The sequence below is a fragment of the Melanotaenia boesemani genome, chromosome 1, assembly GCF_017639745.1.
Source record: "Melanotaenia boesemani isolate fMelBoe1 chromosome 1, fMelBoe1.pri, whole genome shotgun sequence".
NCBI lineage: Eukaryota > Metazoa > Chordata > Actinopteri > Atheriniformes > Melanotaeniidae > Melanotaenia > Melanotaenia boesemani.
Genome location: NC_055682.1, coordinates 34,091,329 through 34,119,017, shown reverse-complemented (window position 1 = coordinate 34,119,017; position 27,689 = coordinate 34,091,329). Strand labels below are relative to the sequence as shown.

Sequence of the window (27,689 nt, the reverse complement as noted above, 5' to 3'; positions counted from 1 at the left end):
TGATGGTTATATTACTGCCATAAAACCAGAATATTTGTTTAAGTTGTCAAAAAATATGATCAGATTCTGTGTGTCCTGTGCAATGCAAGCTGGGGATTTAATGTTTCACTGGATGAAGAAATAAATAGTGTTGTGAGGTGCAACAGAATATATATATATTATAAAAAAACAAAAATAAAAATAAAAGTACAACTTCAGGAAAAACAGAAAGCGATGACGTATCACACCGTGTTATAATGCATTTAATAAACAAACTTAGCCACAATGTGTGAAACACTGAGGCCGCCGTCACCGCTTTATTAAGTACTGAGAAGTTAAATAGGAGCCAGGTGCTGCTGATCAGATGCACTTGATTAACTGACCATTAACATGTCTAAAAACTTCTATGGAAAGAAGTTTTGTCAGCTTGGTTGTTTGCAATTTCCAGGTGTGTGTTAACACAAAACCAGTAAAGCCATCAGCAATAGCAATGTTCACATAGAAAGGAAAGAAAAATCTTGTATCCAATTGAAATCAATCTAATCAGAGGTTTTTTAAACTTGCTAATATATTTGAGTTATCTCTTAACTTAGATATCTTTCATATTAGGTATTATTATGTTTTCTTTTGTACTGCTGAAAGTTAAATGACTGCCCATATGGCATGTTACAATGTCAATAAAGCTTATCTATCAGCTGACATGAAAGTGAAATGAATCGATCTGATCAGTGTGATCATTTTACCACTTTTGACATGCACAATGAGTACTAATTTGGAAGAAGAAAAAGACGATGGAGGTTCTGGCAAATACTTGCATGAACAAGTCGTTGTTTGAGCCTTTTGATCATCAAGATGCTCCATAATCTTTAACCCTTTCAGTTTCCACCAAAAATGTTGTATCCACCCCAGTCAGGTTAGGTTTGCTGCTGTTGTTAAGTTTTGTTTTTTCCCCACGTCTTTCCTGAAACTCATTACATCACCTATTCCCCATGTGGCTCATGTATGTGCAGAAAGAACACACCACAGAAATCACCGGAATGAGTGTATACATGCTTTTTGTTTTATTGTCTTTTTCTGTTTCGTAAAAAGGTCTCAGCCACCCCTGTCTCGCTCTCTTGGTTTGAAAAATTCTTTCCAATCATGTCCAATTGGATACGCTGAAATGTTGACATGACAGTTTTCTTGATTGGACATTTGACTGGATCAAAAGTGTCCCATGTGAACACATTGCTCTGTTGCTGCCCATCAATCTGGAAAAGGGTTAAAAGGCCCTTTCTAAACAATTTGAAGTCCATCTTTCCATGGTCAGAATGATTATTCACAAGTGGAAAACATTCAAGACTGTTGTCCCTCTTCTCAAGAGTGGACGTTCCAGCAAACTCACCCCGAAGTCAGAATGTGTAATGCTCTGAGAAACTATAAAAAGATTGAACAAATATGGCTTGTTTGGAAGGTTTATCTGGAGAAAGCCTCTTCTCTCTAAAATATTAACATGGCAGCACTGCTTAGGTTTGCAAAGTTGCATCTGAGCAAACCACAAGATTTCTGGGACAATGTCTTTTGGACAGATTAGTCCAAACTATGAACTCCTCTGATTACCAAACTATTCTTTAGTCAAATGTGAAGCCAATATGTCTGACAGTTGAAGCTTGGGTCGTCCAACAGGAAAATGATCCCAAACACGGCAACAAATCTACAAGGAATTGTTTTTAAAAAAGGAAAAAAAAAGAAAGAATCAGATGTTGTAATAGTTCAAAGTGTAGACCTCAACCTGACATCTGATATCTGGACTTTACGAAAGCACTAAATAAATAATTACCCACAGAATGAAGTTATTCTCACTTCAAGTTATTGCTTCCAAAGGTGGTTCTAAAAGCTGTCAAACCGTTTGGTGTCCCTGCTTTTTCACACACTTTTTCTGAATTTTGAATTAGTTTTTGTCAAATAAATAAAAACACAATGTCATGTTTTGTTGATCTGAGGTTTTATTTGACTTGTTTTAAGACCTGATAAAACATTAATCCTTAAAAGTGTTCTTTCTTTTTCACTTGATCTGTTTATATTTTTTAAAGTAAATTAGAGCATTGACTGTAGAATATCACTTCTTAGGAGACTCGATTTTCATGTTGCATGTAAAACTGTGCAACAAAGCTTAATGACATCTTCATTTGCCAGCCACACTTCTTCTAAATGTAATATTCAAAGCTGTTGAATGGTTCAGCATCAAACTGTTTTTGAGGGCGGATAATTGGATGTTTAGACACTTTCTACCTCTTCCAGGTCAGCTTAGTGGCATCCATAACAAACGCTACTCTTTAAATCTTACATGTTGTGCCAGTTTTTTTTCAGAAGGAAAGAAAGAAAGAAAACACATGGCTTTTATGTGTGCCATTCTTATTTTACAGCATCTGAATTGGACACCTATATAGCATATTCATCTGTTCTTTTTGTTTGGATTTCTCCAGGTTTTGATTTATTACCACAAAGGTTACTTATCTTGACATTTAAAGGGGCTGAAATGTAATTTTTTTGCAGATTGAGTTATTTAAATGGTCCCTCCTGCTCTGCTTCCTCCAAAGACAGCTCATAATAGAGCCAGTAAATACTTTTAAAATGTTGAAAGTGTAGAAAATGCACTGTAAAATGTGCTTATGTGAGTAAAAAATATTTGAATGATTAAGATTCTCAGTATAATTAGGTGAAATTTTCTGTCAATGCAGTAAGATAATTACATTTAAGATGCCCTGAAAAAAGAAAAAAAAAATCTATAATTTAGAGAAGTGAGAAAAAAATTAAAAGAAGTAGTGAAACACTCATTTTGTTTTCCTTATTGAGGGAAACAACCCCCAAAACTATCCTGTTAATGCTTCTTTTCAGGGTTGTGTCTCAGTTTGAGAGAAAATTTAAATTTAATATAACACAACCAATTTCAAGATGCAATTACGAGGTAAGAAATCAAATACATAATTATCTGAAGTTTTTTTTTATTTTTTTAAATATACCCAATAATGTTAGATTTCACTTATCTGCGACTCCAGTATGACTATAGATGTGTTGCTTGGCTCAGGCTGGCCTCTGTGGACAAGTAACAGACAGAACCAAGTGTGATTCCTTGTTTTGGCTGCAGAGCATTTCATATAATTGCCTCAGTCACAACTCATTTAGTGGGCAGACACCACTCAGCTGGAAGACTGGATCAGCTGGCAGCTCCTGTCTGAGCAATCAGAAGCTTATTTTACTGCACATGCAGTCAGTGCTGCCAGCAAACAAAGTTTTAACTGATGAAGCCTAAATGAACAAGGTTTTCTTTGTAAGCGTGTGATTGCTAAAGATATGGTATAATGGAGCATCGGGATTCTCTGAGGTTAAGTTTCTGGTGTGCTGGCTGAGTCCTCACACTGGCTGCATCTCGAAATGGGAAACCAGTGAAGAACCATGCCCTTGACATCAAGACTCCTGCTGGTAGTTCAAGCTGTCTGTGCAGAGGGGGGAGGACCTGGGGGGCGACAAGGTGAGCCCCCCTCCAAGCACAGTATGCTCCTCGCTGACAGATGAAAGGAAGTAGCGGGATGCTCCATGTGCAGCTATGCCCAGGCGAACCGTGAGGTTAGCAGTGGGACAGATTTTAGTGTTTCTGTTGGCCATTAGAAATTAGAAAAAAGTGAAAAGTGTTTGTGTAAATTTTTTTTTTTTTTTTTTTTTTTGTTTGTTTTTTCTGTTTGTCAATGACTCGGTTAGATTCTGTTCTAATTTTAGAACAGAAAGCAGGAATTCCTGGTTTTCACACTGACAGTTTGCTGCTGGAGGTATTTCCTCTCAGGCCGTCAGGGTTGCTCCAGAACGGTTCCAGAGTGAACTATCTGTAAAGGTGCAATTCTTTTTCATCAGTTCTTTTCCTGGTGATGTTTTTAACAGCAAAATCAGTCTGAGACAACATTAAAATGTAATCAGGAACAACGACTGATCCACACTTTTCTGTTGCCTCACACTGTAATTGAATTGGAAGCACCTGAATGGCACTGGATCAACATAAAATGACCAAATAACTAATAAAAAAAATCAGTAATCATATTGGGATCTTTAAAGAAAGTCAAAGAATTTAAACACATCAACACTGGGACTCTAAATATACCTTAAATGCATACCTCAAGAAGGCTCAATTAAATTTATTTAGCTTTATTTTGGTGTCAGATTAATAGAGTTTCCAAATTATTATGGGACACTGGAAGAGGTAAAAGCTTCTCCTGAGCATGAAGTTAACTCCATAAAACCTAATTTATTTATGATTAAAGAAAAACAAAATAAATGCAGGACAAATTAATAATCAAGAAAAAAGTAACAAAAATAAAAAGACTGCAATAGACTCCCATTAGATATTGGAAATAGGAATGACGATTGATAAAATAAGTAAATTATTGATTAAAAAAATAAACACACAAATAAATGAAAGTGAATAAAGGCAAATAAATAAATCAGTTAGCTAAAAATGTATTTTTTTTATTTTTTTAATAAAAAATATATTTAAAAAAATTGAAAATAAGAATTTATCAAGTAAAGACCAGAAGGAGTTTGTCCAAGGTTGAAGGTTGAAGAAATTAACAGCTCTGTGACTGCATTCCTGTCTTATTTGCTGGAGCCTGAGCACACTTTGGAGCCTTGAGCCCCTTCTAACGAGTAAAGCCAAACACAAAAATGTGACAAGAACTGAGAAAAGACAACAATCTAGACATAATCTCATGGAAAGAAGTGAATGAGAAGTGAACAACATCCTCAGCTGAATGTGGGCTCCTTGTATCACACTAAGTGGAGACTTTGAGGAAATTTTAAGCAGCTAAATAATTAATTGAGAGATCTGTTTGTTAAATTAAGCAGAGACCACAGTAAAGCTGCCTTAGTTTAAGTTCAGAGTGTATTTGTGTGTGTTTGAATGCGTGTTGCATTCTTTGTGTGTAGCTGCTGTTTGGTGCATTGAGATAGCATCACTGTACGCCTACATTGCGGAATATTGACAGAGCCCAGAGATAAGAAGCTCTAAACAGTATTGGACACTTTCCCTGTGTTGAGTGATTATAAATAGCAGCATACTGCCAAGAGTACAATCCGCCTCATCGCCGACTAGTTGTATCGATGCTTGCTGCCCCTTTGGGACTCCTGAGACACTTTGCAGCAGAAGGGAGCAACTTCAAGATAGAGAGGAATATTGTCCTAAATCACATCCATCTGTCACATCCTTCTGCTCCACCTGCATTGACTGTGTTTCTCTGGTATTTAAGACAACTGCAGAGCCCACGCAGGCCGACAGCAGCTTTATACCATTGCCTCAGTATGCGTCAGGAAAAGTTTTCCTGAGCTCTGAATTATGCATGTTTAGGTGGGTATAAATGAAAGTGAAAACTCTCCGAGTGCCTCTGCATTAAAAGTGAAAGACAGGAAGCTGTTTGCTTGTTGTGTTTTTTAACAGAATGAAGGTGCGTATGCAGGATTGCTGGCAACCTTCAGGTCTCAGATGTCATTATTTGTATTATTATCTCCCCATTGCGAAATGACAACTTTCTTCATATTGCGTGTCCTCTTTAATAAAGAGCAGAGTTGTTCAAACAACGGGCACTGCAGTAAATTTGACATCTAATTTCATTCCTTCATTTCTTCCTGATGTGCTTATTTGAATTTCTGCAGTATTCATCGGTTTTAATGAATTAGAAGCCCAGGACAGCTGCTTCCTGATTAAATACAATTTCTTAATGTAACTAGTCATTTCTATCAAATTTTAATCTTTGAAACCTTGATCGAAGGTCCTTGTCTCTAAATAATCCATTTTAAATAGGATCTTTTAACAGTTTGTCACAAGCAGCGTGTTGCAAAGACACATAGTTTGGTTTTTATTTGCCTGTACAAAAATGCCAAAGATATTACAGTTTGGTAAAAGGATCCTATAAAATTGCATTTGAGAGGATAGGATACTTTATATAGTAGCTTTGCATTAACAAGGTGATTCCTAAGCAAACAGGAAACTAGACAAGTAGAGGACAAAAGAAGAAGTGTGAGGTCTAAAAAAAATTTGTTCCACAGCAAATGAACAGTATCTGAAATTGATTTCTTTAAGAAATGGTAAGAAAATCCAGAAAGACCCGACACAGGACCTCAGATATGCATCTGGACCTTCAGTTTACCCATCAACTGGTCACTGGAACTTCTCCAGAACTGGTCTCCATTGGAAATGTAGCAGTCAAGAAATCATTCTTATAGATGGAGAAACAGGAAGCGAAGGCTAAGGTTTGCCAAATGACACAAGAACTGGACTGAGAATCAGTGGCAACAGGTCTGATAGAGAGATGAATCCTCCCCAGAACCCAAACCTTTACATGATTGAAGCCATGTGGGATCATCTTAACAGGAAACAGAACAAAAGGTAGAAAACATCCAAAGAACAGTGTTGGAAAGCCCTTTAACAAGCGTGCAGAACTACCCATGAAGAAGTAGAAGAAATCTTGCTGTGTTACTGGCTTCACACCATGTTGCAAACCAATTGTTAGAATTATACAAACTCTATTTTATACTGTATTTTTATCAATGTTTGAACATGTTTTTTTTAGGAATTGCTGCATCCATTTCCCATTATCCTGGCAATTTACAAAGCAATAGAAGCAAGTAAAGACTTTTTTTTAAGGAAAAACAAAAACCGAGGAGTAAACACTGTAACCATGTTACGATCTAATGACTCAGTTTCAAGGACTCTGTGTTCTTTGTGACTCTGCCAAGAAGCCTCTGCTTACCTGTGCTGCTTAGCTTTGAAGGAAAATGGTCCCCCAGGTTGGTCTTGTCTCAGGGATCAAACAGACGCTCCTCTACTCCATTATTTATTAAGAGCAAGCTCCTCAAGACTGTATGAAGCTGGGTGCTAATGAGTACACAGGCCATACTGGTTACTTCTGCATGATAGCATGAAAAAAGTCTGTTGTCCCTCTTTTCTTGAGTTTTTCCTTTTCTCTTTCTTGGCTCAGCAGCCTACTCTCAAATGTGTTCAGTCTTTTAGGAAATTTTTAGGCTTGCTCGTCAGAGGAGGAAATAGATGCGGCTCCTCTGGTGTGTTTAATAAATTTAACAGTATAACAAGTATCTGGATAGCTTAGTTGAAAGATGAGGAAAACAACGGCTTGTCTGAATGGAAAGAATAAAGAAGGAGTTGATCAATATGAGGTGATATCACAAGCTGATTTTACACAATCTACTATTTAGAGAATCAGACAAAGTCCTTGTGCTCTCTTGTCTCACAAATTTTTAGTTGGGATTGTAAATGGATCATTTAAACGATGTGTTGTTACACTCCAAATCTAATATTTTGTTTAAAATATAAAAAGTTTAAGAGTGAGACATTTCATTCTGTTTATTAAGCTGCAGCTATGAAATCCCTCTGGATGAATACAATATTATGTCTTTTTACTATTTTCTTTTTATTAAAAAATATATTTAAATAACAGCAAATCACATATTACATTCAAATATTAAAAGTTCATGTTGGTATTAGTGCAATGTGTGTGTCTGTGTATTATTTAAAAAAAAAATAAATAAACTACACGCACAGAGACATCCTCCGCCCACCAGCATGCACCAGCCAGAGTAGATACCACTTTATCTCCGCTTGGCAGCAGCGCAGCAGGTAGAAACCTAATGGACATCATAGCCTCTAAGAGTGAACTTGTGTTTGCTGCTGTTTGAGCTGGGAGAGCAGCGATAGCACGGTTAGAGCAGGAAGTGAGTGTGTGTCTAGATGGTTATCGGGGTCCTTTAAGATGTCTGGGGCCTCCCCGCGGGCCGCGAAGCGCCCATCGAAGAGCCTGACTGGGCCAGTAATCTATCCCCCTGCCATGCTGCAGTGCTCTCCACACCGTTAATCCAATCACTCCCCTGCCACGGTGGGACAGGCAGAGCACTAATCCAGTTTACAGAGCAACAAAAAAAAGCCCCAGACTCATTCCTCACTTCCTGCCGAGCATTGCCAGCTTCTCCATGTGACATTGAGTAAGAATGATGAGGATAATTACAGGGGAAATTATTACATTTTTTTGGTCACGAGCTCTCCTTTTTTTGGTATTTCTTTTCGCTACATGTCCCGAGCTAATTGCTATAGCCTTGTCATGAAACCCAAGGTGGATAGCAAACAATCATTTGGGGAGAAGCGAGTGAGCCACTTTTACTTCCCCTCACCACGGCAACAATGGTTCAGTCATTAGTATGCATCTGACGAGGTTAAGCATTGGATCCAGTGGGCAGGGTGGGCCTCAGACAAGTCATTTAGACTAACAGGATCTTAATTAATTCTGTTTAATCTTTGTAAAGCTCCACAAGGGGACAGATTGGTATACAGCCCCTCACCAGCTCCTTCACCTCATTCAGCCCACCTCGCCTTGGCTCGACCCAGAGGGTTTACACAAGCAGGGGTGGTGAGCGGTGTCAGTATCATCGGTATCAATATTGGCTTAATGCTATGCACAATAGTAAAACAAGTCATGTGTAATGAGACCAGGTGGAGTGTAAGTCAGTGTTCATTTGGCCATTAGCTTACGGGGAAATTGTGGTAAATGAGTCTGCGGGTGCACACGAGGGAGAGCTCCTGCCAGCCTTCCTCACCGCTACAAGATTCACACTGGCAATGTCAATAAAGCCTGTGTGCATTCACAATGTAAAGAAAGGGCACCTTACTCACAACACCTTTTAAAAGTACGTTTATCTTAATTACTATTTTATCTGTCCCACTGGTGAGAAACAGCAGTAGCGGAAAGCAGTGGCTCAAACTTGTTTAGGATGGGAGCTAGCAGGGTAAGCTTTGTGACATTAGGAGGTGTGTTTCTGTCCAATGCCTCCAACGCCCTCGGGCATGTCATAGAGACAGAATTGTGACAGGAAGATTTGGGAAAAATGGCACAAAAGTGTTTTCTTCTTCACATTGCAACTCCACACTGAGATGCAGCTGAGTAGAGCACATAACCCCTGGTGAGATTAGTGGAAGACAGTAGTTGCACTGGGTGGCCCTAAGGTGTAAACGTGTGTGAGAATGTGTTGTAGCCCAGGATAGAGGTGGGAAAGTGGCATGTGCTGAACGAACCCTCTAAGTACTTTAACAATGGAAAACCTAAGTTTGAGCTCTTCTGTGTTCTGAAGAGGAAAAAGATTAAATGTAGCTGTTAGAAATGTTGTTTCTGCAAAAAATATTATGTAAAACATTGTCAGATTTTCTTTAAAAAAGACAGACAACCCATAGAGATAAGACTTTATTCTATGTTGTTTATTAAAGATTAATTAAAATTGTACAAATCTGAGTGGAAAAAATAGTGTTTGTAGGAATTTTAGCCCATTACTTCTTAAAAACACCTTTGGCTTTGACAAGTTTGACCTGCTCATGTCAGATCCCTCCATGACATTTCTGTTGGATTGAGGTCAGGACTTAGACTTTTCGTCCATTTCAACAATATAACTTTATTCCTAAAATATGTTTTGATGGAATGACTTTTGAGGTGATAGCCATCTTCATGTTGTATGATCTTTCCCATGAGAATGTCCTGATATAATTCAAAATGTAATGTTTATTAATGATATCATTCTGTCCTGACCCTTTACTGCAACACAAGCCCAAACTACTATACTACCACCACTGGGTTTCATAAATGTGAAGAGGCTTTTCTTCTGCCCTTAAAGTGGCTCTTATTTTATCCAAAAGCTTCTGCTTTTGAGCCTCATGTCTTGCCCATGTGACGGATTGCAACCTCCTTTTAGGATGGCAGTGGATTTGTCCTTGCAGCTCTGCCATGCACACCACTTTTATTAAGTTTCCCCAAAGATGAGTTCATGGAAATGAGACTTTGAATGAATTAGATGTTACCTTGGTTTTTTTTTTTTTTTTTTTTTTTTTTTTTTTTGCTCTTGAGATATAGGACTATTTCAAATTTGAAATTCCTTTTCTTAATATCTGTTACTAAGGTCTTTAGTTCTACTTTTTTTCCCTCCCATGACAAACTTACACAAAGTCTGCGTTATAATCAAAATTTTAGGGGTCTCATAGACCCAGGAAATCTTTTCAATTAATTACAAGGTTCCCCTGGACTGTGGTTGTCTCTGTTTCCACTTCAGTCTGAAGCCCAGTGAAGGTTAGGAAAGTAGTCCACTGACAACTGATAAAGATGTCTATCCTTTCTGTTTTATGTGTCAGAGCTGGATATCGGTATATCTAATTAGCAGGGTTAAAGTATGGTGAACACACACACAGAACAGTGGGAAAATAAAAAAGCTGCGCCCAAATTCACTTCCTACAGTACAGGGTTGTGCTCAGGTGGGAACATTTAGATTTTTCCTTCAAATTGTAAGAGCTGTAGAATATAATGTTTTATTTATAGTATTCTTCTTCCACTTCCCATGCTCCTTCTCCTCTTACTCTCTGCCTCTCCTCCACTCGATGAAAGCCAAGTTTGAATATTGTGCATGATACTGCGGAGCAACCTTAAAGCAAACATATAGAGCTACACTACAAGAATAGCCATCTTAATATAAAGAAAAATACAGTAGTTGTTTCTTTCTCACTTTGAGAGAACTGAATTGAATTCAATATAATTTTGTTTAAGATTTTTTTTCTCTAAAAGTGAAGAAGAAATAACCCTGAAAGGAATGTCGATAGGCTGGTTTTGAGTTTTCTTTTACTCAGTAAAGTAAATAACCCGTCTAAAGACTAGATATTTTATCGTATTTCAGGGAATATCATCTTACTTTATGACAGATAATTTCACTTGATCATAGTCTGAATTTTCTCTTATTTCTTCATACATCCAGACACCTGATTTTGGCTGATTATTTTGAACATTGTAGGATGTGTAAACAAGTTGTTCATAATTGTGCAGCACTAACAGCCTGAAGGTTCCTGAACATTGGGGATTTTGTGGTGTGTCAAATATCTCACAGGGGGTGCATTTTGAAGCACAGCTAAACATGTAGTCAGAAGATCAGATTTTTTCTGGTCTTTAAATAAGATAAGGGAACCTTTCGAACTTGTGTGGACATATGTGGTTATATGCAGTATATCTCAAGACTGGACTAGTCTCAAGTATAAATCTTCACTAGCATCTTATTACACTTTAAAGGAGAAGGTGTTCAGATAGATGGATGTGGTTTTAGTGAAGCAGGAAGTGAAATGATGTTTCCATTTCTTTTGCTTAAGGACCAGAAAGACCAGAAGTTTGAGAACCAAAATAACACTCCATTAACCATTAAAATGTCAGTCAGCATATAGGTGTGCAAAACGTCCTCTAACGGCCTTTACTCCCCTGCAGGTCAAGTATACAAATATTGATTTTTGTTAAATGCAAGGAGGGCATACAGATACAACTTTCTGATATCATTACATAGAAAACACTTTCCAAAGCAGAAATCCACTTATTCAAGACAGTGAAGAAAGAGTGCTACATAGAGGAATAACAAGGTCCAAAATGAAAGACATCCTTTCGTGAAGATACAAAATACCTTGAAATTCTTTTTTTGTCAAAGCGAGGGGTTTCTTTAAGTACATTTGAATTGTGGATGTTGTTACAAGGCTAATGAATCATTTATAAAGCTGCTCTTAGAGGCGCCATCTTGAGTCATTTAAACTACCTTTATAGAGGAGACTGTCCCAGCTGTGTGCTCAGTTCTCTGACTTTTAATTATCAAAACCTGCCTTTAAAAAAAAAAAATAGGAAGTCAGTGTTACTTTTCAATCACATGATCTCACAATAAGCTCTAAGTTAGTGCGGCATAGCATATGTAATATGAAACGAGTGAACATTTGCACTTACAACAGTTAATTTAAGTTGCTTATTACTCCCAATGGGACTTAAGAGCAAAGGTGATGATGGGATATAGATGATACGAGTGACCTGCTACTTTATCAAAGCTGAATGATAATGGTATGAACTAATGTTTTAGAATTTCCTTACAAAAGCATTTGAGCAAAGATACATGAAATCCAGCCTTTTGGCCGATAGGTCCATGTTACTGATTCAGATCTACATGAATAGTGTTAACTTTCTTTAGTTGTGTGAATAAAAGTAAAGCAATCGTGCATTTGCAAAGTTTTTATGCCTGTTTTCATTTTTCTGTAATGTATTACATGGACCAAAAAATGAGTATTAATGTTTTGGCCTTGGTCTAGGTTGAAATACAACACTGACTCCCTGGTAACCACATCGATTTCTTTGTGATGCTTTCCTGAACAGCTCATGGTGTCTCAATCTCATTTCACATCTTATTTAAATAACAAAAGTCTTATTCTGTGAATAATACTCCTGCTTAGAATAAAATATATACAGTAAGACAGGTAGATTTATGCTTGGGCTAGCTTGGCAGAAGCTAGCTACTGTGAAAATGCTTTTTGCTTTTTTGTTTTCCTCTTGATTTCCAGTTAAAGGTCACAGAAGGAAAATCCCATTTAAAAGACTTATAACTGTCCCCTAATTAATTGTCACATTGGAAACAATAAGCAGCTTGTAAATAGAAGACACCTGCCACATATAAAACCCTTTAGCATATAGATCACTGCTAAACAAACCTTTTACTTTTCCCTAATCTATATAAACTGTCATGTGATACACATGACATTTAGAGATGTGTAAATATGGAGAGAGGTTTTTTTGTAGATGTTGGCAAAATGATTTAAATGTTTGAAATGAAAATGTTTGGACATTTCTGCTCATCTGTACAGCCTCACAAAAATCAAAAAAGAACTAGCAGACTTTATTACTAGACAAAGCAAATTTATTAATATAGCACATTTTGTGCACAAGGCCATCAGTACAAACCAGTAGGACTTGCATGTAAACTTGGAGTAAAGAGTAGCTTGTTCAACCCATTCTAGACATCAGAGTTGGTTACAAATGCAGGACATGTAATACAAACAAACAGGCGTCATACTCAGCAACTAAATTTGATGAAGTGTACAAACTAGAGGACGTTCTAAATAAATGCCCAGGAAGAAGCAGGCTTTTGGCAGACTGACAGATCTCATGCTTTTTTAAAAACATCCAGAAGATTCAGCTGCTGCATCAATCTGACACATGGAGATTATATTTGACTTTCAAAGGAAATGTGCAATGAATATGCCACAGTACTAGGAGGTAATTAGAAAGAATTGAGTCGATTTTTTTTTCCCTTCTTGATACTTAAAATGCCACGCTGCACTCACAGCTGAAGGCACACAGATGTTGGAGCTGGCAAATGGAGTTTGGAGAAGAGCTTATTATGATTAAATGAATCTGATTGTGTTGTAACCCAGTGGTACAGATTGGAGGCAGTGTGTTAGGGTGAAGACAGCTCCCAGTAAATGACAATTTTAGATCTCACAGCATGACTTGTATTTAAACACAGAAACAACCTCAGAGATAGATGTATGTTTGGGCAGACAGATGTTGGATGGATCTCTGAGTGCCCTGATGGATGGGTGGTTTTGATGATGGATGAGTGATAGATGTGTGTCTGATATATTGCAGGAGTACTTTCACTGACTTGGAGATAAAAACCTCAAACAGCTTGAAAATTCATCTTATTTTTATCTTGAAAAAACTGAAAGTAACAGCAATTTTTGGGCTGTTTTTCTCCCGATTTTGCCTCTTCCCAACCTCGGATGGCCGAGGTCATTGTGAGATTTTCCTGTCCAATTATCATTTGGTCTGTGGTGTGTTATGTTCCGATTTATACCGATAATCTGCTTTGAAATGGGTCGTAGCCGGCAATTGGGAACATTGAACATGTTTAATATTTCAGAGCTGATTTCTGAGGAACGCCGACGACTCGTGCATTCTGGCTGCGTAGATGATGACGTGGGTCAGAATGTAGGAAATCAGAGAGCCAGCTGGCTGGGGAACAAGGAAGTTAAACAAAGTCCGTGTTCACGCCGTCTCCAGTCTGTTATTTTTTTAATTTCTGTATTTGTCTGTTAACAATAGTCCCAAGACCACCATCATTCCCTCATCCTATATATCCTCTTCCATGCTGTGTGTTGTGTTTTCCAATTGTTACTATGTTTCTTCGTCTTCGTTTTTTGTTGTTGTTTTGGTTCTTCTTCTACGTTTCAACGTTTGTCCGGTTCGGAGTAGATTGTAGATGAGTTGCGGGACAGCATCGTTATGTGTGTGTTGTTCTGTGATTACATTATCGGAGCACACCACAAACAATATGATCAAAACTGATTTTTTTATCTTCATGTGTGAAGTCTCGACCAGATAAAAAATCTCATAAGATTAAAAAAATAGTTATGTGTGTACCAGGCTTAAGAGAACAGTGGATGATAAGGACTACAAAATCCATGTTAGTATCACAGGTACTGCATCATTATTAACGGTATTAACAGCCTATCATCTCCTCCACTTTGCCAATTTGTAAACATTGGAAATAACTCATATTGAGTAACAAGAGGTGCTGCAAGAGGAGACTGTGTTGTTCCTCTCTGTCAGTGAGTCTCTGAAAAAGTGATTTTAGCCAGTGTTCATTTTCAGTAATGGCTGCACGGGACTGGTGAACATCAGAGAGCTGGCTTCATATACGTTCAAAAAACTTTTTAAAAACTGGTTTATTAAAAGACAGATGTGCCATCATTAACATTTTGAGTATGTGTGCCCTGTGCTAATACTTTTAACTAACTGTTGGTATTTATTTATTTTTTAATTATTTATTTATTTTGAATTTTTTTAAGGTTTTGGTTTATCATATTCCAGACTGTTTACTGTTATTAGTATTGTGGCTGCACATTTATCTTCATTGTTTGTATATGTGTGAAGTTTTATCTTGCTATTTGTTTTTTGTTGTTTTTTTTTTTTTGTTTGTTTGTTTTTCAATCCTTGTCCAGGTACTGCAGATGTAAAATAGCCATTAATGTACAATGTCCCTGTCAAATGAACCAAATATAAAATAAAAAAATAAATAACAGTGGCATTATCAGATTTAATCAGTTCAAGAGTAATTCAGTAGTAGTTCATTTAAATATCAGTCAGAACTCTAACATCAAGTTTCCTGTGTTTGGAAATTTATTTTGAGCATAAAAAAATGTTTGTGGCACATATAGTTTTGGAGTTGTTCATCCTGTAAGATGTTTGTAAAATCTGGTCGCTTCTACTCTGAACATTGTGTTTGTGACTGTCAAATTTGAAACCATATCTCCAAAAAAAAAGTGATTAAATTTTAACAAACTGAGAGCACTACAAGAGAATATCACTGCATGCCTTCATGTCAACCTTCAATTAAACCATCATTCTTAGTTTTCATACATTTCCCACAGATGCAGAAAACAACCACAAATGGATTGTGGCTATTATCGCTGCATTACCATAGTGTTGTTTTGAAAATGGTAATATCTTTTTGGGAATATCATATTAATTACATTTAGAGGCCTTCAGCTGTACAAGTTCTACTGCAGCTCGATTCAAAAGAAGTTCAAATTGATCAACAGGAATATGCTACATGCATTAGCCTGAAGTGAACCTCCGATTAACTTTTTCACTTCATGCGAGGCTTTTAGCTTTTCTTCATGATTTGTAGCATTCTGCCCTAATAGTTACCTTTCCTGCCATAAATTCCTTGTTTGAAATAGAGATTGATAATGATTTTAGAAAACTAGAAAAGATACAGAGATTGCAGTATTGTTGTGCTAGCATCCATTAATTGGCTAATGGCTAAACACATGCAGCCAATATTTTATTTTAAGCATTTCAGAAGCAACTTCACTGACTTAGAAATAAAAGCTTGTCCTTATTTGACACTGAGATAATTATAATGATAATTATTTAAAACAACTGAAAAAGATGCAAACAGAGACTGGGTATTGTTGTGCTAGCATCTCTTTATATGCTAATGGCTAAACACAATGCAAGGTGTTCAGCTTGTAACTGCAGCTTGTAACAACTTTGAAGCCCTTCTGTTTTCATCATCGGTATTGTGACAACATTCTTGAATTATGTGACTAAGATCTTTAACAGAAGGCTTGGAATTGTCCTAGTAATACATTCCTTTAGTAGTTCTAATAGGTTGTGAATAATAATTCTATATCATCTGTGTGATGCTGAGCAGCACTGAAAGTAACTGAGCTAGCTGAACTGGAATGTAGAGAAGAGTATGGACTATTATCAAACCAGTTTGTTTCACACTTTATCACAACAGTATGTTAATAACATGATCTGACTATACTTTTACACCTGAATCCTACAGTAGTTTCTAAAAGTGACACTGTCCTCAAATTTCAAGCCAAAACTTGCAATACATCATTATTAAGTCTTACTTCAGTCTTGTAAAGCTTGACACTGCCATGTTTAAAGCAGAGACACTGATATATATTGGAAAAGGATCTTAAAACAATTCCTGTGAATGGAAGCTTATGATTAATGGACAACTGTTTAATTAATTAACATCCAGTCACAGAATTTACATCAGTGGAAATCATCATTTCATTTTCTACCAGTTTGAGCATCACACTGATATCTGTCTCAACTGTTACCCCTTAACCTGCAAACATCTAAGAATACATGATGTTTATATGGTAGTTAACATTTACATTTGCTGCCTTGTTTTCTTATCTCCTTGGTTGATCTGATTAAAAAATGTTCAGAAATATCCATTTCTTTGCTCTGACACTTCATTCTTCTGCTTGATGCTAGTACTCAGAAGTATTGTAGAGAAGGGTTGCAGGTTGCTATTTCACATCGAGATTAAGGGGGTGGCTTAATACTGTAGCCTAAATAATTTCACATCCAGTGATTCAGTGCACAGAAGAGGAGGCAGATGATTCAGCACTTTCCTTTGTTGTCATTGTCAACACTCAACAACACAGCACGCAATCATAAAATGTTAGGCTAAAAATATGACTTATAGTTTAAGGACAGTTAATCCTCAGGCAGCAGTTGTGTTGATGACTGAATATTATAATCTGTGTTTTAGATACAGTATTTCAGTTTGAAATAAAGACCCCTCCATCCCTCTCTTCTGTTCTCATCTCCTCTCAGGTTGGAGGACATACCATGCTACCTATTCGCTGGATGCCCCCGGAGAGCATCATGTACAGGAAGTTCTCCACGGAAAGTGATGTTTGGAGCTTTGGAGTCATCCTGTGGGAGATCTTTACCTATGGGAAACAGCCTTGGTTTCAACTTGGCAACAATGAGGTACAAAGATGAACATCCATATAACCTTGTATATTTATGTCGTTAACCAAAACCTTTAATGCAGGCTTTAATGCAGACACTGGAAATGATGGCTCCAGGTAGTTCAGTGTTCATGTCAAGTCTGATTTTACATTTGCAAAGATCAAGTAGTGCTGTTTATTACAGAGCATTTGGAAACCTTCTGTCACATAGCTTCAAAGGTGGAGGCGAGATACTTCTTTGCTTGTGCAACAGTGGAAGCCTGAGACTTTTAATGGCTGATTTAAAGGAACACTGCCATTTTGGATCTTAATCTTCTGTCTTGTGTTGTTTATGCTCTCTGTGAGATGCATCTCGACCCAAGAGGTTATAAACAGGTGCCACTTAGCTACTAGTAAAAATCACATCAGTAAAACCAGTAAAAAAAAACACCCATGCTTGGTTTGTTTTCTTGTTTTGTCATTGAAGCTTTGTATCAATAAAATTCAATTAGGATGAATGTTATGACCCCTTTTCAGAAGCTAGGGGAATTGGGGTCGATAACAAACATAGCAAACCAGACCCACGGGAGGATATATAATAACAATAATTTATTAAATAAACCAGGGTTCAAACAAAAGCAATAACAACCTAACAAAAGGTGTCCTGCTTTAGGGAATATATCCAGTCTGGTTTAATAAGGAAAAAGAAACAAAAGGTGTCCTTAATTAGGTAATAAGTTTACAAATTACTGTTACAATTAACGCTATCCAACAAAAGAAACAGTCTTTTACTTAGTACTTGTTTACACAAATTAACAGCGATTTCCACAATCAAACCAAAAACGTCTCCTGATGAGAATGTGAGAATGTAACTCAAAACTATGCAAAACGTCTCCTAATGCGAAATCCTATACAAACAAACTCAAAATTGCTACTCAAACGGAGTGTCTCTTCTCAACTCTTAATTTCAAGCACAACTGTGCAAACAACCAAAAAAAAAAAAAAAAAGGGGAATATAAAGCTTATCAAACCCCTCTGGGTATTCCACAAAATCACAACCAGCGTTTAGCCCAATCCCAAGTTGGCACACTGTGACTCAATGAAACACAACTGCCCCGAATGATTTCAGCTGCTCCTTCTTAAGGACCCGGCGGCGTCCTGATTGGTCCCTGTAGTCGGAGGCACAGCGCTGGCCGCGTCCAACCCCAGTAGTAGGCGGTGAGATCAGTCCGGAAGCGGGCAAATCTGTCCAATCCCAGTAGTATGTTAGGAGGGTGTCTCCAGCTGGGTCTGCAATCAATCGTTGTCCAGCAACCAAGCAGTAGAGTTTACACACACATTCACAGGCTGTAGGCCTGGGGACGTAACAATGAATATTGTAAAGGGAACATCTTGAGAAAAGGATATTGACCAAAACAATAGTGCAGCATATGGCATGCCTTTGATTTGTGAGTAATACAGATGTCAAAGCATAATTTTTCTTGACACAAAGATGGGATTATCCAGATTTCTGTTTAATTTTGAGAAACTCTAAATGAAACTCTGATTTATTCCTAAATTTGATGCCAGTATAAAGAAATGAGTGAGTTATAAATATCCTCAATCTGTTTTTTTTTTTTTTAGCTTTATCCTCAGGTAGGATGACTAGAATATTATTTTTCATGTATTCCAACTCATCTCATGAGGTTACATTACTGCTAGAATTCTAAACAAGTATAAGTGATTCAGTGACAATGAATCAGTACCAAGTGGTAACCTCCGGCGATAAAATGTGAAGCCTATGCGGAAGTGCACATGAAGTATATATATATATATGTATATATATATATATATATGTGTGTGTGTGTGTGTGTGTGTGTGTGTATGTGTGTGTGTATTATAATTATAACTATGGAACATGGAATATGTACACCCTTTTCTGATTTTATTATGACATTAAAAATCTGGTCCTTGCCAAGTTTTAAAATGAGGTATATACAACATGAGATGAATAAAAACACGTGACACATTACACTGAACAAAAAGCCAAAATGCAAATCATTGTATTTAATCAAGAACAGCCCTGATCCATTAACTTGTAGAACCATATTTAGCAGCAATAACTGAATAACTGCAAGTAGTGTTTTCTAACCCATTTTTTGGTACACTCTGTTATAGATTTGCATCACTGTCCTGTTGCATGACCCAGTTTTAGTCCAGCTTTACCGGTCATACTTTAGTTTACTTTGTTAAAGGTTGGTTAAACACATTTATACATGCACTGGAGTTCTAAAATGTTCTTGAGATGTTGTGGAGTTGTAGCATTCCATAATGCAAATCTCTATTTTCCACCAAGCCCCTTAGTAAAGACTCATTAGACAGTGTGCAAATGTAACAGGCAATATTTCATAGTATTTGCTGTCATTGTCAGAGTAAGTGTGTGCTGGAGAGAGTACCTGCTTAATTTTTCCATCTTTTTAGCTTGCTACTTGCTGCATCTGCTATACTAAACATGTAAAGAAAGCAGTGATTTCCACAGTTTCGTTTCTGTTTAATGCCTTGTCGTGTGGGTTACAGAGACATTCCACAGTACCGTGAGAGCACATCTTTAGCAAAAATGCCATTAATATAATAACAATTTCATATGTAAAACATATAAAAACTCAAAGGAACCAGGTCTTTTTGCTGCAAAAAAAACCCCCACTTCATCACCCCTCCACTACCACTGGTCCTGACAGTTGGTATGACATGTTTGAGTTGAAACCCTGTGTTAGGGTTTCTCCAAAGGCGAAGCTGCACATTAAGGCCAAACATCTCCACTTATGTCCTGTCTTTCAAATGGACACTGTTCTGGACCTCTTGTGGTTTATGTAGATGTAATTTGCAAACCTAAGCTGTGCTGACATGTTCTTTTCAGAAAGCAGAAACGTAAGCTTCTTTCCTGGCATCCTTCCAGACTAGGCCACACTTATTCTGTCTTTTTCTTATCACAGTGTCATAAACTTTTAACATTTAACATGCTAAGAGAGGTCAGTAAAGTCTAAGACAGAGCTCTGGGGAATTTCTCTGAGCATTGCACTGTCTGACCTTAGTGTGAACATAGGATGTACATTGGTAGGAAGACTGGCAACTGTCTTGAATAATCTTTCTTACTATAGAATAATGGACTCAGACTTTTTGGAAATGGCCTTTTTATAACCCTTACCAGGTTGATGGGGCAGAAATAGTTGCTTCTGTAAGACCATTGCTGGCATCTCTCCTCTTTGACATTGTGTTAACACACCTGAATGCTGCAGACCAGCAAACCGCCAAACCTTTGCTTTTGTAGAAGTCTTCAAACCATGCTGATAATCATTTATTCAAGTTCATTTGATCACCAGCAGCTGGCTGCGAGTTAATCTCATCATTTCTGCAGAAACAAAATGGTATAGCTCTTTAATCACACACTGCCTCTGCATTTTGGCCTTTTTTTTTAAATAAGTAATCATACATTGCAATATATCACGTTGTATATCATATAAATTATAAAAAATATAAATATGAATTATTTTCTAATCATTATTTTGGCCTTATGTGTAAAACGCTTTTTAACATATGATGATATAATATTTAATTCTACCATAATTTGCATTAATGCTTTTGCAGCCTCATGGGAGAATTCTAATGTAACAGTTTGCAAACACTGTATATAAATGCAACAAGCTCCCTACATGAATGATTGATTTTTGCATTATTTATTCCAAAGTAAATAAACACATAAATTAGTCTCCTATAATGGCCATCTTGCTTACAGCATTAATGATAAGCACTGATACTTAATGTCTGTCAGAAAAAAATCATGTATATTACAGTTTGCTTACTTTTGTAACTACAATTTTGCTGAAGTGACACTTAAAAAACCTCAGTAGCAGCATAAACCTGATATACATCGAATTAAAATAAAGCAGAATAATGTGTTAAAACTACTTTACAGTAAAACAAAAGGAGATAACTCATCATCACTTTTTTCTTTTCATACTTCACCAACTGCTGGGGCTCGTCGTGGCAGCTGATCCCAGTCCAATGTCATTACATCAGTTTATCTGTCCTCTAGAGTTTCTTATTAGGAGAGGGGCCTGGAGTCCCTTGTGCTGTAATCAAAGACTACAACTGTGATCACAGCATCACATCACACACTTGTTGTCACTCTTTTTGTTTCCTTAACACCAAAATCTCTCATATTTGATACATATCTGCAAGGGATGATCATTAACAATGGAGTTCTCAAACAGAGTTAGACACCTCTGGATTCAAAGTGGTACAAATTATAATGTTAAACTGCAGGAAAACTAACAGTAATGCACAGAAATCGTAGTTAGTTGCTAGAGGCAGCTTTGTACTCGTGTACTCTTTGTAATTTAGTACTTTATGCAAAGAGGCTCTATGTGTTTGTGTCTGTCTTGCCACTCTTTAGGTAGCCTAATAAAAAAGGCATAACAACAGAAAGGAACTAAAAGCTGGAGCATAAGAACAGGGCTTCCCCACTGGTTTGATCTGATGATTCATAAGGGCACATTTGCGTGAACATCACAGCACAGATTAGTTTTGTTTTGTGTTTTTTTTTCTAGAAAATTAGGCTTGAGATTGTGATAGATAATCAGAATCTTTGTTTTGGCATTGTATTACTGTGCTGCTAGCTTGAAAGAACATGAAATTGCATGACACCATAAAATGCCTTAAGGGGAGGATTTGTTTACCCCATGCAGCTGTGTCACTAATTTCCCCACGCTTCAAAGGTAAAATCTTCAAAGGTAAAGATTTTCAATGACTATGAACAAAAGTTTTTCTGTCTATCCACAGTCAGTTTAAATAGATCCTGATCCCTTTAGTTAAGCTACAGTGGTGAGAATTGGCACAAATAATGAAGTCAAACAGTCATGACAACAGTGAGTCATCGGGCTAATTGGCGCACAAGCCCAACAAAGAAATGATCATTCAAGCTTTTAGCAACATGTCACACATCCACCCCCACTGATATTTATTATTATTATTTGGTGCTCTGGGATTGAAAAAAGATTAAAACTTGTTTCCACTTTAATATTACACAAATTTAGGACCGAATTCATTCTGTTTATTTCTTTCACTCACTTTCATTAGTTCAAACCTCAAAGGACAGTCTGCTCAATGTCACCACTTTTTCATTATGAACAAAGCGAAGCAATCAGTCAGTGAGAATCGTCTGTCTCACTCCAATGCTCTGTCTCCTCTGCAGGTTATTGAGTGCATAACCCAGGGTCGGGTGCTGGAGAGGCCACGGATTTGTCCAAAGGAGGTGTATGACATCATGCTGGGCTGCTGGCAGAGGGAACCACAGCAGCGACTGAACATTAAGGACATTCAAAAGGTCCTGTTCGCCATGGGAAAAGCCACGCCGGTCTACCTGGACATCCTGGGCTAGCAGCAACCCAGGCTGGCCCGTTCCTCGCCAGACAGAAAGATCGACAGAGACATATAAGACAGAGCGACCCACAGGAATCCAGGAATAACCAAACCAACCTGCTCCACTGTCGAAAAACACCTGCTTTGTTTGGGAAGGACTTAAGTGCCTGCAACACTTTTGGATATAGTGGATAAAACGTATTAAAAAACAAAAAACAAAAAAATAAAACAAACAAAAAACACGCACTTTTACATTTTGTTTACTTGCATATAAGATGTACAGGTTTAAAGAATACTTTTTTTTTCCCCCCTCAAAAAAACTGCAAAAATACACAAAAATGGAGAACGAATGGGGAGTGGGCTGGCAATAGGATAATGGCCACAGTTTAATGATATAGAAAAAAACACATCAGAGTTTAAACCTATTCTGGGTTTGGTTTTATGAATATAAATAGAAATATTACATATATTTTATATTTATTTCTTTTTCTCAAGGTGTTGAAGGGTCTGCCATTTGTGTTGCTAAGGGCTCGGCCCTGTCGAAGACGCCACCAACAAACTATTGGCAGGGACTTGCGATGGAAGCCTTACTTGCTCTCTGATTGGCTGGCACTGAGCTTTTAAAGGGAACTGTGGAATAACACTGGATGGTTGGAGAAAAAAAAGCAGCGCTCTGTAGAGGACCTACCCAATCAGACAACCGACAAATCTATTTTAATTTAAAAATAATGTACATATTGTAAAATTCTACGTGTCAGAATTATGTTAACTTATTTTTTCGGATGTTACTTTGGTTCTTTTTCTGACTGTAATCTGGGTGGCTAAAGTATAAAGCTATGGTCTTTGTTTTCATCCTAATCCAGAGGAGATTTTCTCTTGGGATTTACCCGTGTCCGTACTGGTTAAGTTGTCTAATGTGGTGAAGGTGAATGACAGTGAATACAGTTCAAACAGCCCACTGACACCAAATCACAGACTTTGGAGAATGTGGGATGACTCAGAGCCATGGTTCAACATCATACTTTCCAAAAAGGTGATGAAACCTCATTTTCACTTTCCAGTTCATTTGCTTTTTATAGCAGGAATAATGAGTTGATAAGTAATATCTCACACCACACCCCATTCAAACACAAACACATGCTTTGTTCATTTTCAAGCTTTTTGGTGTGAAACTGCTAAAGAAAAACATTTTTGTAGCTCTCGACATATTCATCATTTGTTTGTCGCAGGTGTGTTTCCTTTATGTGTTAAAGGAGTAGTTTGATGTTTTTGGAAATTTGACTATTTGCTTTCTTGCTGTGAGTTATGAACACTTATATTAGTAGGCTAAACAAACTGCAGCTACTGCCAGGAGACAGCAAATTTAGCTTTACATAAAGATTGGAAACAGGCGATAAGCCTCACACAGTGAAGCCTCCTTTAGTGAAGCACATGACATTTAAAATATTGCAAATACAAGTTCAAATCTTAAATATGGCCTTTCAATGCTAAGATTTTTTTCCTCATTAAAATATTACATATTAAAAAAAGATTGAGATGTTTTAAAAACAATCTTATATTTTAAACTTGGTTCTTCTGTTCAAAATACGAAAAGCTTTCAATTCTGCCACTCTAAGGTGAATTTCAGAACTTTCTCATACCATAAAAAATTAAACTTAATTTCAGACTTATATTATTTGTCATTACATCTTAATTCCAGTTGTATAGGGCTGTATGTGTGAAAGCAAAGAAAGTGGATGGATGAATCTGTCAAAAAATGATTCATTCAGTTGCAGCCATTAGTAACTGAACTTTCAGTTGAATAAAAATAATCTGATTCGATGATTGAAGCGCCATATTGAATGCAGGGCAACAGTTTACATACTGAATGTGCAGAAGATGACGGCACATCTATGCTCGATGCAAAAGACGGACGTGCAGACGGACCGTTTTGTCTGTTTCCTGTGTCAGTTACGCGTTTAATTCGGTCCATTTTCACAGAGCTTTCACATGCGACCAGCGAAGAAACAAACCAGGAAAGGGGAGAATCAGGAATGGAACAAAAAAGCAGAAGAAGAATGAATACGAGGACAACAACTTTAGAAACTGCCCGAGTTTTTGAAGAAAGATTACATGTGAGTGTTTAGGGCAGGTTGGGTAGTTGGGAAAGACTTTATAGTGAAGCATTACCACTGCCAACTGATGTCTGTACTGCCCACTAGTGGAGGAATTACCTCAACAACCATGGCAAAAGACAAAAGATGCATAGAAGTATGAGGATGGTGACTTATGACAACGTTTGAAATGGACATCCCTATTTATGTACGTAAGGGAGCATAAATGGGCCTTAAAGGCCTGTACTTCATTCTACCATATTAGAGCAAGAACAGAGAAACTAGTTTAATTTTGTTCTGATCAGGACATTTCATACTTTACAAGATACCTTGTCTATGGCGCATCACTGGGCAGGCGTTTGCATCTCGCCACATCGGCCAGCTGTTTCTCTAAACTATCCATTAGAACTGCCTGAACCTTTTACAGAGAAGCTGAAATAACAACTTTCGACTTGACGCTTTTCTGCATTAACCATGCCCACTTCCAGTTTCTGAGCAATCATACAGTAAAAGTCGGACACCACGTAAAGATTTTTCTCGAGGTGATGTGTCAAGAACAAGCTGCAAGAAATCCCAAAGCAGAGCTGTGAGACAAAACATTACATCATTCTTGTGTGGCAGCCCTGGAAGAGAGAAAACTGTTCTTGTGGATTATATACAAGCCTTAATTCACAAGCTAGTCACACTGAACTAAAAAAATAAAAAAAAGATTTTTTTTTTTTTTTTTTACCATTCCAGAACAGGAAATAGACGGGATAGATTTAGACCAAGTGTCGCTAACACAAGTACACTGCCTTTTTACTGTAACTGTAGCTTTGTATACTCAATAGTATTTCACTTTGTTTAACTTCAAATTACCTGCAATGTCCAGAATTCAATTTATCACATAAACAGATGCAAAGAAAAGAAAAATTAGTGTGCGTGAGATTACATAGTTTTAACAAAAGCTAATCCTGATAAAGCTAGCTTGGAAATGACATCTAGGCTTTGTAATGTAATCCCATTTAAATCTTGTTAATCTCTATGAAAATGTACAAGGTTGTGTCACCTCAAGGCTTCAGTATGTTTCTTTCTTAAACACAAAATCTTGTTTAGTGAAATCTGTCAAGCTAGCAGCTACCCTTGTTTTTAGTCTTTGTGCTAAGCTAACCTACCTCTGGTACTAGCTGTATACTGACTGTAAAGATATGACATTGGTTTACATCTTCTCATGTAACTCAGCAAGAAAGCATATCAGCTTAAAATGTGGAACATTTAATACTCATTTTAAAACATCAAGATCTTGTCACTTCATTAGCTGTACAAAGAAATGATCCAGAAATGAAAACACTTCTTCTTTACCATCCTGCTTTCTTTCCCATCAGCTGTTCAATAGTGGTTTATATTTCCATTGCTTTGATTAAAAAAATAAATAAATAAACTCCTCTGTTCCCATCACAGAGGTCTCAGTGAAGCAGATGCTTGTGCCAATTTGTGGCCTTGCATCAAAATGATTAATCGCTGAAGTGGATCAGCTAATTGTGTGGTATTACCGTAAATGCATATTTTTTTGTAATTACATTATTAAACGAACCGTAAAACATGAAGAGTTTTGTTCCAAAATGAGACTGGAAAAAAAAAGACCCTTTCACAAAACCCAATGTAAACTGAAATAGTATTAATTTTTGAGGAACAGATTAAAAAGTGCTTAGTTGACTAAATTAGTTCATTTTTCACATCCAAGAGATTTGAGACTGAATGAAAAACCTCAGGCAACAATTTTATTTCATGTTGTGTTTGAATATAGAGCATTTTGGAGTGGAACTCTGCACATCTTCCTTATTATCTTGACATGAATTCTCACAGTATCACAGTGTTGTCTCTGTTCCCTTTTGGGATTGTGTAAAGCATTAATGCGCATTCAGTTATTTCAAGTGTTTTATATGAAAGGCGGGATCAAATCCATCGAGTTACCCAAAGCGTTGAGTTTTTGTGTATTCTCTTGTGGTAAAGATAAACGCTTAAAGACATTATGACACAGACCGTGAGCATTTGCAGGGTATTGTAATCCTGTCATGGTGAGTTGAATATTGTTTAAAGTTTTACTCTTTTTATTTTTCTTTCTTTTCTTGGATGAACTAACTGAACACTTTTTGAAGCAAAGTTGGCATATTACCATGTACACATGTTACAGAATATAAAATGTGGTATAACAACTGCAGTATATAAAATACTGGTATTCCATGATAGATCTTTGTATTAATGTGACTCTCTTAAGAAAATGTCTTCAAACAATCAGACGATCTCCTTTTCCATTTTGTCCTGTCTTATAAAGATGTGTGAATTTGACAAAATCTCGTCTTCCTCTAAATCTCTTAGAGGTGAAGAGCGTGTGTTTTGTGTGTGCCTGTGTTTCCTCCTCCTCTATCCACTACTTAAGTGATAGAAAACACATTTCCTCTTAGAGACCAAAGGCATTTGGCTACTTGCATATTTTATATTCTTCAGGCTCTGTGCTTTAGCACATTCGATTTCAGATAAAATCGTGGGTATTACATTAAAGTGCCCAGAGTCAGCTTCAGTTCGTGCAGTTTTTATTTATTTATTATTAAATCAAAAAGCAAAAACTGTGTGGGAGATACAGCCCTTTTAAAACACAACTTTTTTAACTGGTCATTAAGAGATTAAAGTCTTTAACCCATAAACATTACCAGATGCTTTAATCTTCCCCTGATGACTCTCCATCTACTTATAGATGCTAACACACCTCTAGTACCGATACCTTCAGCTCTTTATATATCGTGGTATCAGCTCTGTCAGACAAAAATCCAATGACTGCTGACCCAGGTTGTTGCTAGTTTTCTACCTCTTCATCTTCATCTTTACTGCAATGACTACATTGTAGGATTGTTGACCTGCTGAATGATAATATGACATCTCAGGCCTGTACTGCGAAGGGTTAACACAGGGTTTTCCATCCTACAGTGCTGGTTCACTTTTTACGGGGCAACTTACGCTGAATGGCTAACCTGCTGGTTATGTTCTGGATATGTGATTAATAAGTTTAAAAGCGCCACCTCCTGAGCAATCGGTTCTCTTGCAAAATATTCTGCCCA

At 37.1% G+C, this 27,689-nt stretch overlaps 1 protein-coding gene across 3 annotated transcripts in view; it reads left to right on the top strand.

The window, feature by feature from the left end:
- Positions 1–24,766, top strand: part of ntrk3b (neurotrophic tyrosine kinase, receptor, type 3b) — a 226,373-nt gene extending 201,607 nt beyond the window's left edge. For all 3 annotated transcript variants that reach the window (XM_041985427.1, XM_041985437.1, XM_041985419.1), the window contains 2 exons: positions 16,986–17,144; positions 22,335–24,766. In XM_041985427.1, the coding sequence (XP_041841361.1) occupies positions 16,986–17,144; positions 22,335–22,520 (345 nt within the window). In that variant the 3' untranslated portion in view covers positions 22,521–24,766. The remainder of the gene's footprint in view (positions 1–16,985; positions 17,145–22,334) is intronic.
- Positions 24,767–27,689: the final 2,923 nt, after the last annotated feature.